This window comes from Phaenicophaeus curvirostris, chromosome 7, assembly GCF_032191515.1.
Source record: "Phaenicophaeus curvirostris isolate KB17595 chromosome 7, BPBGC_Pcur_1.0, whole genome shotgun sequence".
Lineage (NCBI taxonomy): Eukaryota > Metazoa > Chordata > Aves > Cuculiformes > Cuculidae > Phaenicophaeus > Phaenicophaeus curvirostris.
Window position 1 is genome coordinate 20,799,743 of NC_091398.1, and position 15,433 is coordinate 20,815,175.

A 15,433-nucleotide genomic window follows, 5' to 3' on the forward strand; every position below is an offset into this window, starting at 1 on the left:
CTTTGACATGATTGTAGAAATGGTGTTTCTGGTGCAAGATTTCTTTCAGAATAAAAGGTGGTAACCACAGAATCACAGAATAACCAGGTTGGAAGAGACCCACCGGATCATCGAGTCCAACCGTTCCCATCAAACACAACCACCTGCACAATTTGTGAAAGCATCCTAAGGTAGGTTCAAAAGTGGACTACTACATATGAAAACTTTATAATAGATACAAGTTTTCTGTAAATTTTCTCATTTCTCTTAAAATGAAAGAAAAAATAAATCATAAAGCAGAACTTTGGATAAAACAAATAATGACAATACCACTGCAATTTGAACTAAATAAAAATCACTTGACCTTACCTTTCCAGCATAGTGCTGAATACCAAATGACAGTTCAACTCCTTTTGGTCTCCAAAAGTATTTGCATCGTAAGTTATCTTCAAATTTATCTAAGAAATTGAGAAGAGATTTGATGGAAGTGACTTAGAGTAGGTAAGTAAAACCTTCACCAAATTACGGGCAGTTTGCTGCTCAAGAAGCCAGACCTACTACAAACACATATTATTGGATCGCTCAGAAATAGCTATGTGCCAGCTTCTCTGTGATATCTTCTAAGCTGCCACTTCTGAATGCAACAGATCATTCTGAACTAGCCTCATAAGACTGTATTTCAAATCCCATTGTTTCTGGACAGTTGTATGCATAGTCTTTTATTCCATATGATATTTTGTATGCTCTTTAATATTTTGTAATGAAATTAATTCTGATACCGTACAACTTGCTATTGTATTTCTTTACCTGAACAAACAACTGGAGGCCTGAGGCCAAAATCAACTGATAAAGTTCTCTGCCATGCTGTGTAGGTCAGAAAATATTATCAAAATATTTTGCTAATGTTAGAATCCGTTTGTATTTTGTGTTAGGTTTTTCTTTCTATTAATTTTAATCAAGCTTGTATTTAAAGCAAAAAGACCTAAGTTTGGAATTTCAGAGGGGAGAGGAATTGATGATTGTTTGGCACATCTGGAGATGGCAAAATATCCCATTTTACTATTTCCTTGAGGGATCCTGCTGTACTATGTAGAGATCAGCAGCAAGACTAATCAGCACTGGACTGAGGAAAGTGCCTCTGTGAAAGTGTAAGTCCAATATTCAGAGTTAATTTATTTAAAGGACCCACAGGGAGGCACATAGCTTCAGTACATGAATGAGGAGTGGAATGAAACCATAGCTTTCATTCTATCTGCAACCTAATTCAAGTTGCAACTCAGCCTAGCAGAAGTGAAAAATCATGTACATAACTCATGTAATTTAAGAGGCAGCTGTTATTTTTCTCTAACAGTTTGAGTTGCTGCTGCACATTCCATTGAAGAGACTGGAACTCTGTTTCATATCACAGGCTAAAATGTAGCTCTAGTAAATAAAAGCAAGACAACAGTTAAACACTGCATACACTGCATGTTTAAAGTTGGCATCAAGATTTGTTAAAATATACGTAAAATATGCATGAAGGAAGGGAAATAATCAGCCAGATGGCACATTAGAAATAACACATACTTTCTATTTATGATGAGATAATCTGGAATGAAGTAGTATTTTCTAATTGGATAAACATGGGCCTAGGAGCCTGGGAGATCTAAGTTTTACTCTGAACACTAATGCTGCTAACAGGGTGGTCCTAGACACAAGATTCTACTATGTCTCAGCCTTCCCTTCAGTACATTCGGATAAATGTTGCTTGGTGTACCTCACATGCAGGAACAAGACACAGATTATTTCCTTGTAACACTGGAAAGACAATAAGCTCTTGACAACTGATACATAATATAATTTTTAAAACATTAAAAAGAACAGAAAAGATGTAACTGAGAAATATGACTAAGTACAATGAAAAATATACTTAAAATTGCAAATTAAATGGCACAGCCTTAGTATAACAACTAGGATAGCAAACGTTGAGTAAAGATGTCATTGTGCCATCTCAAAAGACCCTTGTTATTTCCCAGAATATTTCTTTGCACATACCAACTAAAGTTAGGTCTGTTGCCTGAGGAAATCTACTTTCTTCATCTAGTAGAGACAGGAGACCCATAGGTTTCTGGAGAAACATATCAAGAAGTGGACGGTTGTCCTCATACTCCACTGTAGTAGCATCAATTCCTTCACTCTGATATTCCATCTACAAAGTCACCAGCATAGATTTAATACTGAATGAGTAAAAGCAACATAATCATTACAACATTCAGGATGCACAGCAATACTCTACAGGCCTCAACAACATCATTTACAATGCTTCAACTGAACGATGTAATTATCCTGCATTTAAATCACATTCACATTTTATAGTTTATATGTACCCCTGAATATGATCTATGCTTCAGATGGCTGATTCAACTAGACCTCATCAGAGCTGAATTTACCTGCTCAAGTGCAAAGATATGTTGATTGAAATAAAACTGGATCTGTTCATTAGCAATATTTATGCACAGCTGTTCAAAGGAATTTCTTGCGAAGTTCTCAAATCCGAATATGTCTAGTATCCCAACATTCATCCCATTTTCGACATTGCTGTATGTGAAAATATAAATAAAATTCATCAAGGACAACATCAAGTTAAAATAAAAATAAACATGGTAACTAACATTGCATAATTGATTCAATCTGCTGCAAAAAGAGAGGAGAAAAAGTGTGTTTGAACCTAAGACAACTTGTGCATTTGTTCAGCATTGTTAACACTTCTGTTTTCCACTTGCTTCTTGCAAATTTCCATAGAGAAGGCAGGAGAATCATGGGTATATAGTAACAGACACTGAGCAGCCATGTTAACACAAGAGGTTTCAATAGGCAGATCCCAACCAAAAGCTGTTGTCTGCTCCTCCAGGTAGGCAAAAGTGTCAAGATTTAAGAGTATGTTTTTGCTATAGTGAGTCAGAAGGGTAACTACCCAGTCTGCTGCTGCGACAAGCTGGACTGTTAAGAACTCATGTGCTCGCTCAAGTGTACCCGTACCACAGTTACCACTAGAATTACAGGTATGGATAAGGGCATGTCTATACGATACAGTGACATGCAAAGTAGAGATCTCAGATCAGAGGCATTTGCACATCACCTCAGGGGTTCTCTTGTTTCTAAAATTCTTTACAGCTGCTTGATAAGACCAAACCAGCCAGATCAGTACCTGTCCATGAAATCATTAGGATGCATGATGCAAATATTTCTGCAGTTACAAAAAAAAAATCACCACTTACATCTCAAGAAGCAGCACAATAACAACCTGAGATTTGTATTTATTACTAGTTTACAGAAGCAGAAAAGCTGTAAGGATTGTGAACACATACTAAAGTTTTTCAGTGTACTCCAATTATTTATCAGCCTTTGGCATGATTTTAATGTTCAGTACATAGGAAGCATATTTTCAAGTAAGTGTACAGCATTTTAACCACCCAGTTTCCATTGACTTCCATGGCTAAACTCCACTCAGCTCTTTGAAAATGCTGGGGTTAACGTCCTGGAAACGGAATACAATGCGACAGCATGAAAGCCATCTTGAAACCCTAGCCAAAATAAACACAGCAACCTTTCTGCAAAATCAAAAATATACAAATGGATGAACCCATCAAAGACGAATACACAGTAAATACAGATGATTCAGTGATGTGTAACTTGCCATATATTTTTATCTGGTTGAAGCAGCGTATTAATACGATTTACAATCCAGCTGAAGAGCCGGCCATAAAGTGCTTTAGACATTGCATCTCGCACGTCAGCTGCTTTGTCCACAGTGTTTGTTCGGATAATAGTCTCCCCTCGTGTTACAACACAGTGGGAGGTTAGAGCCTCTTGAAGTTCTTCTGACCCGATACTTAGTAGTGCAGCAGCTAAAAGACAGTGGGAAAAAAGATACATAAATGTGATCATGCAGTTGAAACCATCAGTATTGTCCAACTGCTACTACGAGTTAGAGATTCTCACAAAATACAGTCTAATTGCATTTACAGAACTAACAATGTTAAAATGCATTTACCATTATCTAAGGCTTCTGGGTTGGGAATCTCACTTTTATCTGTTTGGTGTTGTGAAGAAATGGCAGCAAACTCAATATTTCCAGTATTTAAGATGCCAGTCAGAATTCTGTACACTGAGTATACTTCCTGTAAAAGATGACAAGAAGCACTTTTAAGGAACCCAATTACATATATACATCAATGAAATAAAAAGGCGGGCACTGGAATGGTTGTTAAAGCTTGTAGCTTGCTCTGAGACCAAGATCTACAAATTCAAGTAAGCTCCAATTGATACAGAAAACAACATGATACAGAATTGTGAACGAGCTTGCCTGAGCACTGAGACCTCAGGCTGGTCTTGGCTTCCAAGTGTGTGGTTATGCTTTCACAATTCACTTATGTCATCAGAGAGATTCTGTGGCGTAGGCTTGTATCCACAAAGCCAAACAGCCGCCTTGCACAGGCAGCATTGGAAGTTGTTTTTATAGAGGGTCAATAATGGTTTAGCAATAGATCTCTTACCTCGTCAGTGAATCCTATAATTCTAAAGCAATGCTGAATCGCTTCGAATTGTCTCCCATAGGAATCTTTAGTAACAATATCATGCATTACTCTTCCAGTTTCATTATCAATATATCTAAATAGAGTGGGAGAAAGAAAGCACCGTAGTAGCAGATATGCTAGTACAATCTACAGTGAATTCGATGCAAGTGCCTCAATAATTAGAAAGAACATTTATTGTAGTATGTTCCCATTATATACTTTGGCACTATCTCATGAGAAGTTTTTGCCTCTGTTGCACTAACCCTTGCTTATTCTTTGTTAATATTTATTACAATGTTACCAACATTTCACACACACAGATCAGATGAATCCAAAGTACAAATACCAATAAAACACAAACAACTCTAAGGCACAGTCTGGGTTCTCACTGAAGTATTACAGTAAGAAATCATAAGGTGATTGTCCTGATTTGAAAGTATGACAGAATATCTTCATAATAATAAGCTTGATTATTCCTCCTCCTCTTCAAATAGTTCTCAAACAAATACAAATAATGTAATGCCTTATTTTCCATCCTCTTCTTGCTTGGGAGGATTAAAAAAGATGCTTAAGGGATGGAGAGGATTAAGAGAGGTTTTAAGGCATCATACTGAAAGCAAGAGCTGATCAATAGCTAATTACAGCGAGCAGTTAAAACAAGTGAATGGTAGTTACCTAGGAGGCTTTTTATCAGGAAGTCTATACTCAGAAAGTTTCTTCTGATGATAAAGGCCAGCATAAATATAATAAAATATATGGAAATTTTTTTCTCCCCTGGGGAAAAAAAAAAGTATCCTTTTAAAGCAGGCGTGTTTATTCCTGTGGATCTCATACAATATAAAAGTAGAAGTCCTTGTCATGAGCTCACTGAAATAGGGAGAAAATCTCCCGCTTGTTTTAATAATGCAGGATCAGTAACTCTGAAACACAGAAAATCCAGTCAACTACAGTATGTCTCCAAAGAAAGGAGAAGCTCTGGGTTCCACTCCAAAAGAACCCAACTGACCATCCTTCCATCGTAGCACTGTACAAAGGATCACTGCTCTAGCAAAAGACATGAAAGCATTTAAAATAAAGAATATTAGAGAATTAAACAGAATCCAACCATTATATAAATGTGAAAGGACAAACAATTAATATACCTACACAGCCTGTTTTATGACCCGTGATTTTTCAAGTAGATACTCAGAAATCTTTGCCCCCATTACTGCTCCTGTGGGTGTAAACATCATTTCCAAATATTTTCCAAAGCGACTTGAGTTGTCATTGATGGCGGTGCAGGCATTCCCAAATGCTTCAACCAGAGGATTCACCTGAAGAATTTTCTCACGCAAAGCACGGTTATTGGCCTTGACAGAACAGATGCAGATCAGAAGGATCATTAAAAGGATATATTGCTTACCCACAATCCAATTGTGGCTTCAGAAGCATAGCATCCCTTCCTCATGCTTGTTTGGACTTAGATACTGCATTTAACCCTCTAGTATACAATAACAGAGCCAACAAATTGATGGACATGTCTCTCACAGGTAGGAATAAACAAATTCTTCTTTCTCTGCAATCGCTCTGTCTCCGAGGTGTCACATAATCAGTTAGAGTGCCAAAACTATGAAAAACTAAACATATCTACTTAAGGTTAGCTGTATAGGCTTGATTTTCCCATTTTGTTGCACTAATAACACTACTTACAACATTTAAATGTGTAAGAGCTTCTAAGATTACAGCCATAGCAAGATCTGTCATTCTCTATCATACAACTGAATAGCATGTGTGATAAACACTGTAGATAACTACAGAAACTGAACACTAGAGATCTGGCACCTTATCTTTAAAACAGTATTGAATGCAGGTCGTATTCCAGCATCTTAATTCAATACTCTCGCGTGCATGATTACTCCATCCCTAGCTCAAGCAGGACAATTCACATGAACAGCTTTAAGTATTAAAGATTAAATAGAGTGGAAATTGGGGGTGGAATTGAGAGGATTTGTTCAGTTTTACATGGTTGGCTAAGACATACCTTTCCCAAGAAGGTCAAATGTTGGACGATCAGATGAGCACTTTCTGTCTTTCCAGCACCACTTTCCCCACTGATGATAATGCACTGAACACACAAAACACAACAGTTAAGTCCACAGCTTACTACATGGACAATTTCAGCTGTTACCACTCCTATCTGTTATTTAACATTTAGTACCAAGACTACAAAATATTTGAAGGGTCAGCTCCCTCAGCTCCTCTCTGAAAGGAAAGATCAGCAAAGGCTCAGTGTAATAATTTATTCCCTAGTTTATTAAAATGCTTCTTGCAATGCCTGATAGCAATACGCATGTGTGAAGCAGTGACTGAATAAAAGACTGACCACATCTACAGTCTAATACACACTACACACATAGGGGATTTGTTTCAGATGCTTAAAACTCAGAATTGTCAGAGCTCAGCTGATATGACAGTGCATCTGAGCTCACTGTATTGACTTCATATGAATTAACATGAAACACAGGGTACAAGTGCGTTTAACACACTGACAAAAAGTCTGCTCCTGGCTTATTTACATAAATGTTTTCTTTTTCTTTAATGTCTCCATCAAAGATCACACAAACCATTACAGAAGTACAACCCATCTCTCAGGACACTACACTTCCATACACTCAATAGAACTTCTTTTCTCTTCATCTTCAATGTCCCTTTGTCTTCCCTGCTTCATATTTTCTGATTGCAGGATCTTTATTATTTTATTCTGCTTTTGTGATTTTAAAGAAGCATTTTCTCTGAATTATTGTGTGATGTACACAGTAAAATCAGGAGGATTTTAAAAATAATTATTATGCTCCAATATTTGCACATGTACAGCACATCAAATTAGAAAGAGCACAGAGTTACAGTCTTAAGAATGTAATAAGAAATCTAGCTTCTACAGCATTGTATTTCTTTCTTATTAAAATCATTGCTATATAATTGGACTGGTGTCCATCGTACATTTCTATTAGACCTATTCTTAATACATTTTACTAAAACAATAGTTAACGTTTCCTACTTTTTATGACTTGTAGTTAAAGGAATTGATTATCCATTGCTTGATAGAGTCTTTATGCAACAGAAAAGTGGTTCAAACTCTCTTAATCTGCTAAAGCATACAGACCCTCCCATTTTACACAGGTGTAAATTTTTAAAAGAGCCGGTGCAAGACAGGCCAGAATCAGAGCTTGCAGCAACACTCTGCAGTGGTGTCAACCACCAGAACTTCATGGGTGTCCATGAAAGTATATTGGTCAGGTAACCCTATCATCTTATTTGACCATTTAGTCTCTTTTATGCTACTGTGTCCTCTTCAGAATTCCCAAACCTAGCTAGATTTCTACTTAGGTTTTCCTGATGTAGGAATAAAGGCATAACAGCATAACAGAACATTAGCCATAGACATGTAGCATAGTGACAGTATGATTAACATGAAATTTAAACAAAAATGGACAGATTTTTACCTGATCTTTGCTGAATGTAACCATACTTTGGTAGGCAGCATCCGCAGAGGCAAATATGTGGGGGGGATTTGATGAACGCTTCATACCATGGTAAAGCTTTGAGAACTAAATTTTAAAAGGCACACATAGTAGTCAAAATACACAACTAGAAAATTAAGAACCGAAGAGATGATAGCGACTATCTTCTGTCCGTTTAACAGAAGGTAGTTGCCTTTTTTAGCACAGAATTTTTACTGATTCACCTGGAAGAAGGGTGGTAATTCTTGGCACTGCCCAACTTTCATAATATAAATTACAACACCTAAAATGCATTTTGATATTTTCCACACAAAACAGTGGAGGGAACTCTGTCACAAGGAACAGCATTTTAAACAGAAGCATTCAACCAAGGAAACACCCACCCTACACAAAACAAACTTCTAAGATAACAATGAATCTGAAATCTGGCCCCTCTACCTGCAACCCTGACTTAGGCATTCATGAAGGCTAAGACTTACGGCTTCCCTTCACATTTGTATGGAATTAAGCTGCTCTGTCTTTACAGCATTTGATACACTTGCTTCTTTTAAGCAGCAGCTGATAGCACAGGCCACGTAATAACCCAGTAGTAAGAACAACTCTTCAGGAAGCAATAGCTTCAGCATGAGGAGGTTCATAGAATCATAGAATAACCAGGTTGGAAGAGACCCACCGGATCATCGAGTCCAATCATTCCTATCAAACACTAAACCATGCCCCTTAGCACCTCGTCCACCCGTGCCTTAAACACCTCCAGGGAAGGTGAATCAAACACCTCCCTGGGCAGCCTGTTCCATTTTCTGTTTCCCAGATGAAAGCCCTAAATGCTAGACAAGAGGCACAGATGTGGCTGAGTAATCTTCATTCCTCCTGTGGAATTCGTGCCACCAAGCAGAAAGGAATGAAATCAAATAAGACCAAATTTAAAATAAGTAAATAAATAAATAAATTGTAGCCACACTTTTCTGGAAGAAGAAAAGGCTGAAGTTTAGTCCCTGCTCCTAACTTCCAACATCACTTATGTATTTTAGCCACTGGTGTTAACATAAAATGTAAATAAGTACTGTTCACAGATTGGAGTTTCTCTTACCTGGGGAGAATAAATGCTGAGGTTCTGGAAGGGATTTAAGGCTATTAAAATGTCTCCAACATAAGTATAAATTTGTAAGTCAGCATAGCGCTTCTGGAGCTGATGGATAATCGTATCCTGAGAAGATTGCAAAGAAGTTGATAGTTAAAAAGTATTTTCTTGGTTAGGAAGATTTTTGTAAATATATTGAGAACACTGATTAAGAAAGAAGTGTTACTAATTATTTGTCAAACGGCAACACAACAAACTCCAACAAATATTTTCAAAATTCTTGCTAATGTCATAAAATTAAGTAAAATGCCCACTCTTACATATTCTGTTATGTTCTTCTTGAGAAGCAAACCTTCTGAAGAGAACATGGCCATGCACATCATTGCTGCACTTCATAGTACATTTCCATTTAATTTTTATTTGACCATGAAACAAGGATAATAATTTTTCAAGGATTAAACTTTAAGTGGTAGTAACAGACTGTTTTAAATAGGACACTAGCAAAATTTAGTATTATGTCTTTTTCTTCCTGACATATAGTTTAAGAATCATCAAAATAAAAATTTACAGATACTCTGCATGTAGGCAATACGGTGAAATATGCAACCGATATTGTTTTATCACTTTTTATCCAGAAGCTATAGATATCATATTACTCTACATAAATGTATCCATTTTAGGAAAAAAACAGTCAAATCTAGATCTTCATGACTAAACTTCATATTTTAGGAAACTCAAAATAATTTAAACTAGCACCACTCTTAATTAAATTCTTCCACATAATAGGATTCACTGCTACTGCTTTTATGTCACTATATAGAATATTAATAAAGTGATGATAGCAGATCAGTCACGTGACAATTTCTTTTCCATGGTGAGACAAAAGCTTGCAAGAAGGAACTCTCATTCTGTTAAAAGAAGCCTAAAAAGCAGAAACAGGCAAAACATGAGGCACAATTGTCAGAAACTATTACTCAGACAGTACAGTACCTCATCTAGAACTTCTAGATTTACCAGGTCGTCATCTAGTGAGTACTTGTCAGCTCCATCCACATGGTAAGGTCTTCTCGTATGTATTCGTTCATGCCTGAAAGTTTGTTGGTAGAGCACCAGTGTTATAAAATTATATCAAAGAAAGCAAACACTAAGAGGCAATGGGAAGTCATGGGTGAGTATTTTTGTCATGCGGAAAACACAGACATGCTCTCTGAAATATATATTTTTACTTGAAATTTCCTTTTTTAGAAGTAATAGTTCAGCTTGCTGTACGGTGTAATATTTGCTTTCTCTTCCACAGTCTATAACCCTATCTGTTTATCAATGCTCAGAGATGAAGATTTATCTCTAGGCTTACTACTCTCCACTCTCAGAGTAAAGTATAAAAAAAAATTATCCCTTTTTTCCCCTCCCCTTTTTACTCTAAGTGAATAAACTACCACTCTGTTTGATTAAATCTTCCCTCATGTACACAGCCTATAGTATTGTCATCTACTGAAGTTACAAGAAGCAATAAGTAGTATAAAGTCCTTCTGTTACCTTGGTGTATGCCAAAGCACCTCCTCAGATGACCCTAGATCTGGCCCAAAACAACATTTTTGAACCACAGCTGCCATCAGACTCTAAATTGTATGGATGGTCAGTCAGCTTGCCCTCGGAGATTTAAGCCTCACAATAAGCAGCAGAGGCAAACTGTCACATAACCCCTTTATAATCAGATTATGCTGGAGGAATCTTTCAAAATGCTGTGTATATGTTTTTAAACAGCACATCTCATTGAAACGGGGACAAATCAAGAGGCTGTAATATGTCTTCCACAGAGGGGGTGAAATATGAACACTGTAAGCACAACTAGTCTTTTCTTTACAACAAATATAATCAAAGCATAGTAGAAGGACACCTACTGAGATACAGTCTGCATCCTGCTGAGTAACATTTAGCATTGATCCTCAATGACAGTCCCTGACAGATTGTTTCTGCATTGGTTGCCATGTAGAAAGTAGGAATCACATGATCACGCATCCAGAAACAATGCTGAACATTATATCAAGTGCTAGCAGAATGGTGCTGTGACTTATTCATTTATAATTTTGAAGGTTAATATGAAGATGTAGCAGGTCTTTTTTCTTTAATCATATCTTCATATACTCATAAAATGCTGTTTCAAAACAAGCATTGAGGCTTTTTCTTTGTTCCCCATTGTGTATGCTCCTACATTTGAACCTAGTCAGCTTTCATTCAGTAAAGAGTATGTTTTCATATCCAAGAGCTATTACATTATCAGAAGAATTATTGCATGGAAAACCTCCAACAAAGATGGGGGAGGTGAAGAGCCTTAGCTATGAGCACAGTTTCACCAATAACTGAAAATGACATTTAAAGGTTCTGATTTTTTAATGTCTATTTTTATTAATCCCTTATTTACTTTTGGCTACTCTGTGAATTCTGTGATGGTTTAGTTGAATTTTAACTAAATAAAACTGCACAGATTGTTTTGTCACATAGAAAATAAAATAGCAAGAACACAGCAGGTTTTGCTGACAGTCCCACTTACATTTTACATTCTACATTCCTAGAGATGGTAGTTTGCTTGATGTTGCACATATGAAGAAATGAAATAAGGAGAACACAAGTAAGAAGCTATGAGAGAAAAATTGTCACTGTGGTTATTATCTACGGTGGGGTGAATGGAGACTGTGTAAATTTGTTCGAAGTTTCATTCCATTAAATTTTCCATTTTCAGATCTTTCATTAGGTGGTGAGTTACAGGTTCTCTTTGGCTTGTTTTTTTAAGCAGTCACTATATCCAAGAACATTGCACTTTGTTGACAAGCCAAATCCTTAAAGGAGCAAGAATGCATGTAAGTGGCCTAATGCACTATGTTTTTTTCTAACTGTTGTTTCCATTTCAAACCAGAATTCAATCTTTTACTTCACTGCAGAGAAAAATGCTGTTGTAAATAATGTAAGTCATTTAGAGGTGGGAATACCCCGCGAGTCTACAAATGGAGCAAATATTTTAACAATTGCTTTACTTCATGGAGATGTAACTAATAAAATGATGGCTAGACATTATAGCTAATACAACTCATCTGTGAAGCCTTTTCTTCCTGGAGCAAACTGTCATAGCCACGGTATCAAATTGCAACAAGCTGCAAGCATGGATGTGTCTACCAGAGGCGCAGGGAGAAGGGGAAAGGAGAGCACATTCAAACCTAAGCATCTCTAATTGCAGAATGGCTTTGTAAACTAATCTGTTATCTGATTGTGTATTAAACTCCCACTGTTTGTTTTCCTTAATGATAAATGAATCAATTTTTTTATTGGAAAGGGTTTTTTTAACACTATGTAAATAAATAACTAAGGAAACTGGTCTTAGTCAAATATAAGTAAAACATATGCACCTTTGCCCATCTATTTTCTTGTGCTTAAGTCATTTTCCTAAGTACATGATTAGGAAGAGGATATTAGGAGCATAACATCACATTAGCTTCAAATCTCCTGCTGGCTTCATCAGTTTTCTACTGATCCTATGTCCTGCAGATTCCTGCACTGACAGAGTGGAATGGAATAATACAGGCAGTAACCTTTAATTATTTCCACAATTTACATCAGAAATACATTCTAGTTTTAGAATACTTTTTTTTAGAAAAAAATCTTACTAAGCAGAAAGAAACACTCCTTATTGGGGAAATAACTGTTGGTATATTTTTTACATAAAAGGTAGAATTTTCAGCCATTTTTTAATTACCTTTCTTTTGTAATGATACATAAACAGTACAAACTCTATGCAAAAGGTGCTAGGTTATACGCCTTCAGGTTCCAGCAATGTCTGAATCATTCCCTGGAGGACGCATTGTCCTCAGTGACAAAAGAAGTAGCATAAACAGCCAGTCATTCAAGGTACCTAACCTTATCAAACATGAAAAGTAGTATTAGATTTATTCCAGAACTCTAGTGACCAGCATTGTCTATTGAAAATGTCTCTGTCCTCTCAAGCACCTTCCCTTTGTTTTTTTATCAGGAAGGAATAGCTGGAAGGGACAGAGTTCTCTTAAATTTTGGAGGAGGAGCAGGAGGCAAGCAGCATTTCTCCCTCAGAAGAATAATTTCATGAAAAGGGTGTGAAGCATTCATTTGTTCTACCTGTGGGGAAGAGAGAGCTTGAAAGATAATAACCTCTTTTTGTACTGTACACCAGCTCTAGTAACAGAAATGCATTGTAAATAGCTATATGCTACTTATGTATCTACATATGTATGACCCCATTATCAAGCTGATCATGGGGAAAGAAAAGCTGGATGGATCACAAAGACATCTAGATCGGAGTCATCTTTCTGGCAGGTCCAGCCTGAGGAAAAAAGCAGCATAGATCAAGAATTTTTGTTCGTTGGGAAGCTTCCTTTCTGATTTCTCTTTCCTCACCCCTTTAACACTCTTTTGAGTGCCTTAACCTTGGCCTCTAGGTATGCATTTATGTTCACTCTTTCTTTTTTTCCTACATCTCACACTGGAAAAAATGTTTCTGTATTTTATAGTCTTTCCATTATTGCCAATTTTGAAGTTAATTGCCTTCAAACTTAAATTTACAGGAAAAGTACTCAATCCAGTGAGGAAGAAAAGAGTGGAGAGTGTGCTATAGCCACACAGAGAAACACAGACTATTTCCTGTGTATTGCAAAGAATGAATTTTGCTCCTGTACAGCCAGTTTCAGGCTGGAGTAATTCGTTGATGCAAGGTCATACTAGAAACACTGCCACGGCCTTAATTACAATATAAGTGCTGCAGCTATAACAAAAATCTGTGCAATCTTCAGTAAAAACACATCTACTACAATCAGACCAAGGATCACTCTGGGGGTACAGGAGCTTTGCGATTTAAAAAAAAAAATTTTTTTAACTCAGTTGCCTAATATTCTGGTAGATGAAGGCTGGAAGAATTGCATTAAATGGCATTGTGTATAGCATCAGAGAAGTATTTCTGGTTCTATTTCTGTTATTATCTCTGAGTCCAAAGGAAATTACTGGCTGTATGCAATCAAGTTCCTTGAAGTTAATTGCTTTCAATACAAAATGTGAGCTGGCAGAGAAGATAGATATCTGGTTGCAAGAATTACTTCCTTGAATGGACTGCTGCTGCAATCCAGCTGGCTAGTAAGAGGGGGGAAACTGCCAAGCCACCGTAGTGTCATCCTAATATCTTACAAGGCAGCCTGAATATACTTGCTCTTCTCAAACTAGTAGATGCTTAGTTTTCCTTTGGGGTTTTTTTGCAGTTTTTAAATGCATTTTATCTTGGGTTTTGTTTGTTTGTGTTTTTCTTTGTTCAGGCTTCTTCAAGTTTGATTCTTCCTGAAGTATAAATTTACATTTTGTCCTTCAAAATGCAATGTTTCATAACTGTTCCCCATTATAGAAATAAAATTCTAAATGGTGATGAGCAGTAGCATGCTGACCCAGCATGACCCAAAAGAGTAAACAATGAACGCTTTACTGTCTACAGTAAACGTGTTTAAAATCTTGTCCATGCAAACACTGAAGTTTTTTTGTTCTGTTAAAGACTGAAATCAGAGATTGGTAGATATTTTCTCATTGATTCCTATGAAGTAGCCTATTTGCAGAGAGGAACATAAGCTACCCAGACTGCAGAAAAACATCCAAGAGAAGAATGAGCCACGTCTGGAGACGGCCTCTTCAAAGCTGCTGATAACTGGGAATCTGCCACTTTGAACCATATAACCAAAACCATTTCATACTACATTGACATTAACTCTCAGACATCAAAGCAATTACAGAATTTTTAGAATGCATTCTGTGAAGACTCTTCTTTCCTCTTTCAAATTCTAGGTCTTTAATGGTGTGTTTTCCTCCTTGATGTTCTGCTACTCCACCACAGTCAAAAGGCAGTTAATAGATCTGCTACTAGATTTTAATTTCTCCATGTCATGCGCTATTGTGACTTCATTTTTTAGATTTTTCTCCTGCATGCTATACTGGACAGAGCAATCTGTTATTTCAACATTGATCAGAAATAGATAATTTCTCAATTGTTGCACATTCAAATGGGAAAAAAAAAAAACCAGAACATTTTAATTTCATTTACTTTTGCTCATGTCAGTACTTTTCAAGCCTTCAGTTAAACATCAATAATCTTCCAGTTTTCCTACTCACAGGGCACTAAAATATGTCATATTTTTGGTTTTTACGGAATAAAATTGAAAGCTTATTTTTTTGAGAAAGTCTTCCTACAGAGTGCAGGATTTTATAATCAAAATTTATGCAAGTAAGGGCTGGGATGGTAGAATATTTAAGTTCCAAAT

General features: G+C 36.6%; 1 protein-coding gene across 1 annotated transcript in view; it reads right to left on the reverse strand.

Moving 5' to 3' along the window:
- The window catches only part of MYO3B (myosin IIIB), a 204,895-nt gene that overhangs the window by 94,616 nt on the left and 94,846 nt on the right, over positions 1–15,433 (reverse strand). The window contains exons 12-23 of the mRNA XM_069861149.1: positions 10,107–10,203; positions 9,126–9,242; positions 8,018–8,122; positions 6,556–6,639; positions 5,682–5,884; positions 5,211–5,309; positions 4,515–4,629; positions 4,013–4,139; positions 3,656–3,866; positions 2,409–2,556; positions 2,014–2,167; positions 349–437 (exon numbers count right to left, since the gene is read on the reverse strand). Coding sequence (XP_069717250.1) covers positions 349–437; positions 2,014–2,167; positions 2,409–2,556; positions 3,656–3,866; positions 4,013–4,139; positions 4,515–4,629; positions 5,211–5,309; positions 5,682–5,884; positions 6,556–6,639; positions 8,018–8,122; positions 9,126–9,242; positions 10,107–10,203 — 1,549 coding nt within the window. The remainder of the gene's footprint in view (positions 1–348; positions 438–2,013; positions 2,168–2,408; positions 2,557–3,655; positions 3,867–4,012; positions 4,140–4,514; positions 4,630–5,210; positions 5,310–5,681; positions 5,885–6,555; positions 6,640–8,017; positions 8,123–9,125; positions 9,243–10,106; positions 10,204–15,433) is intronic.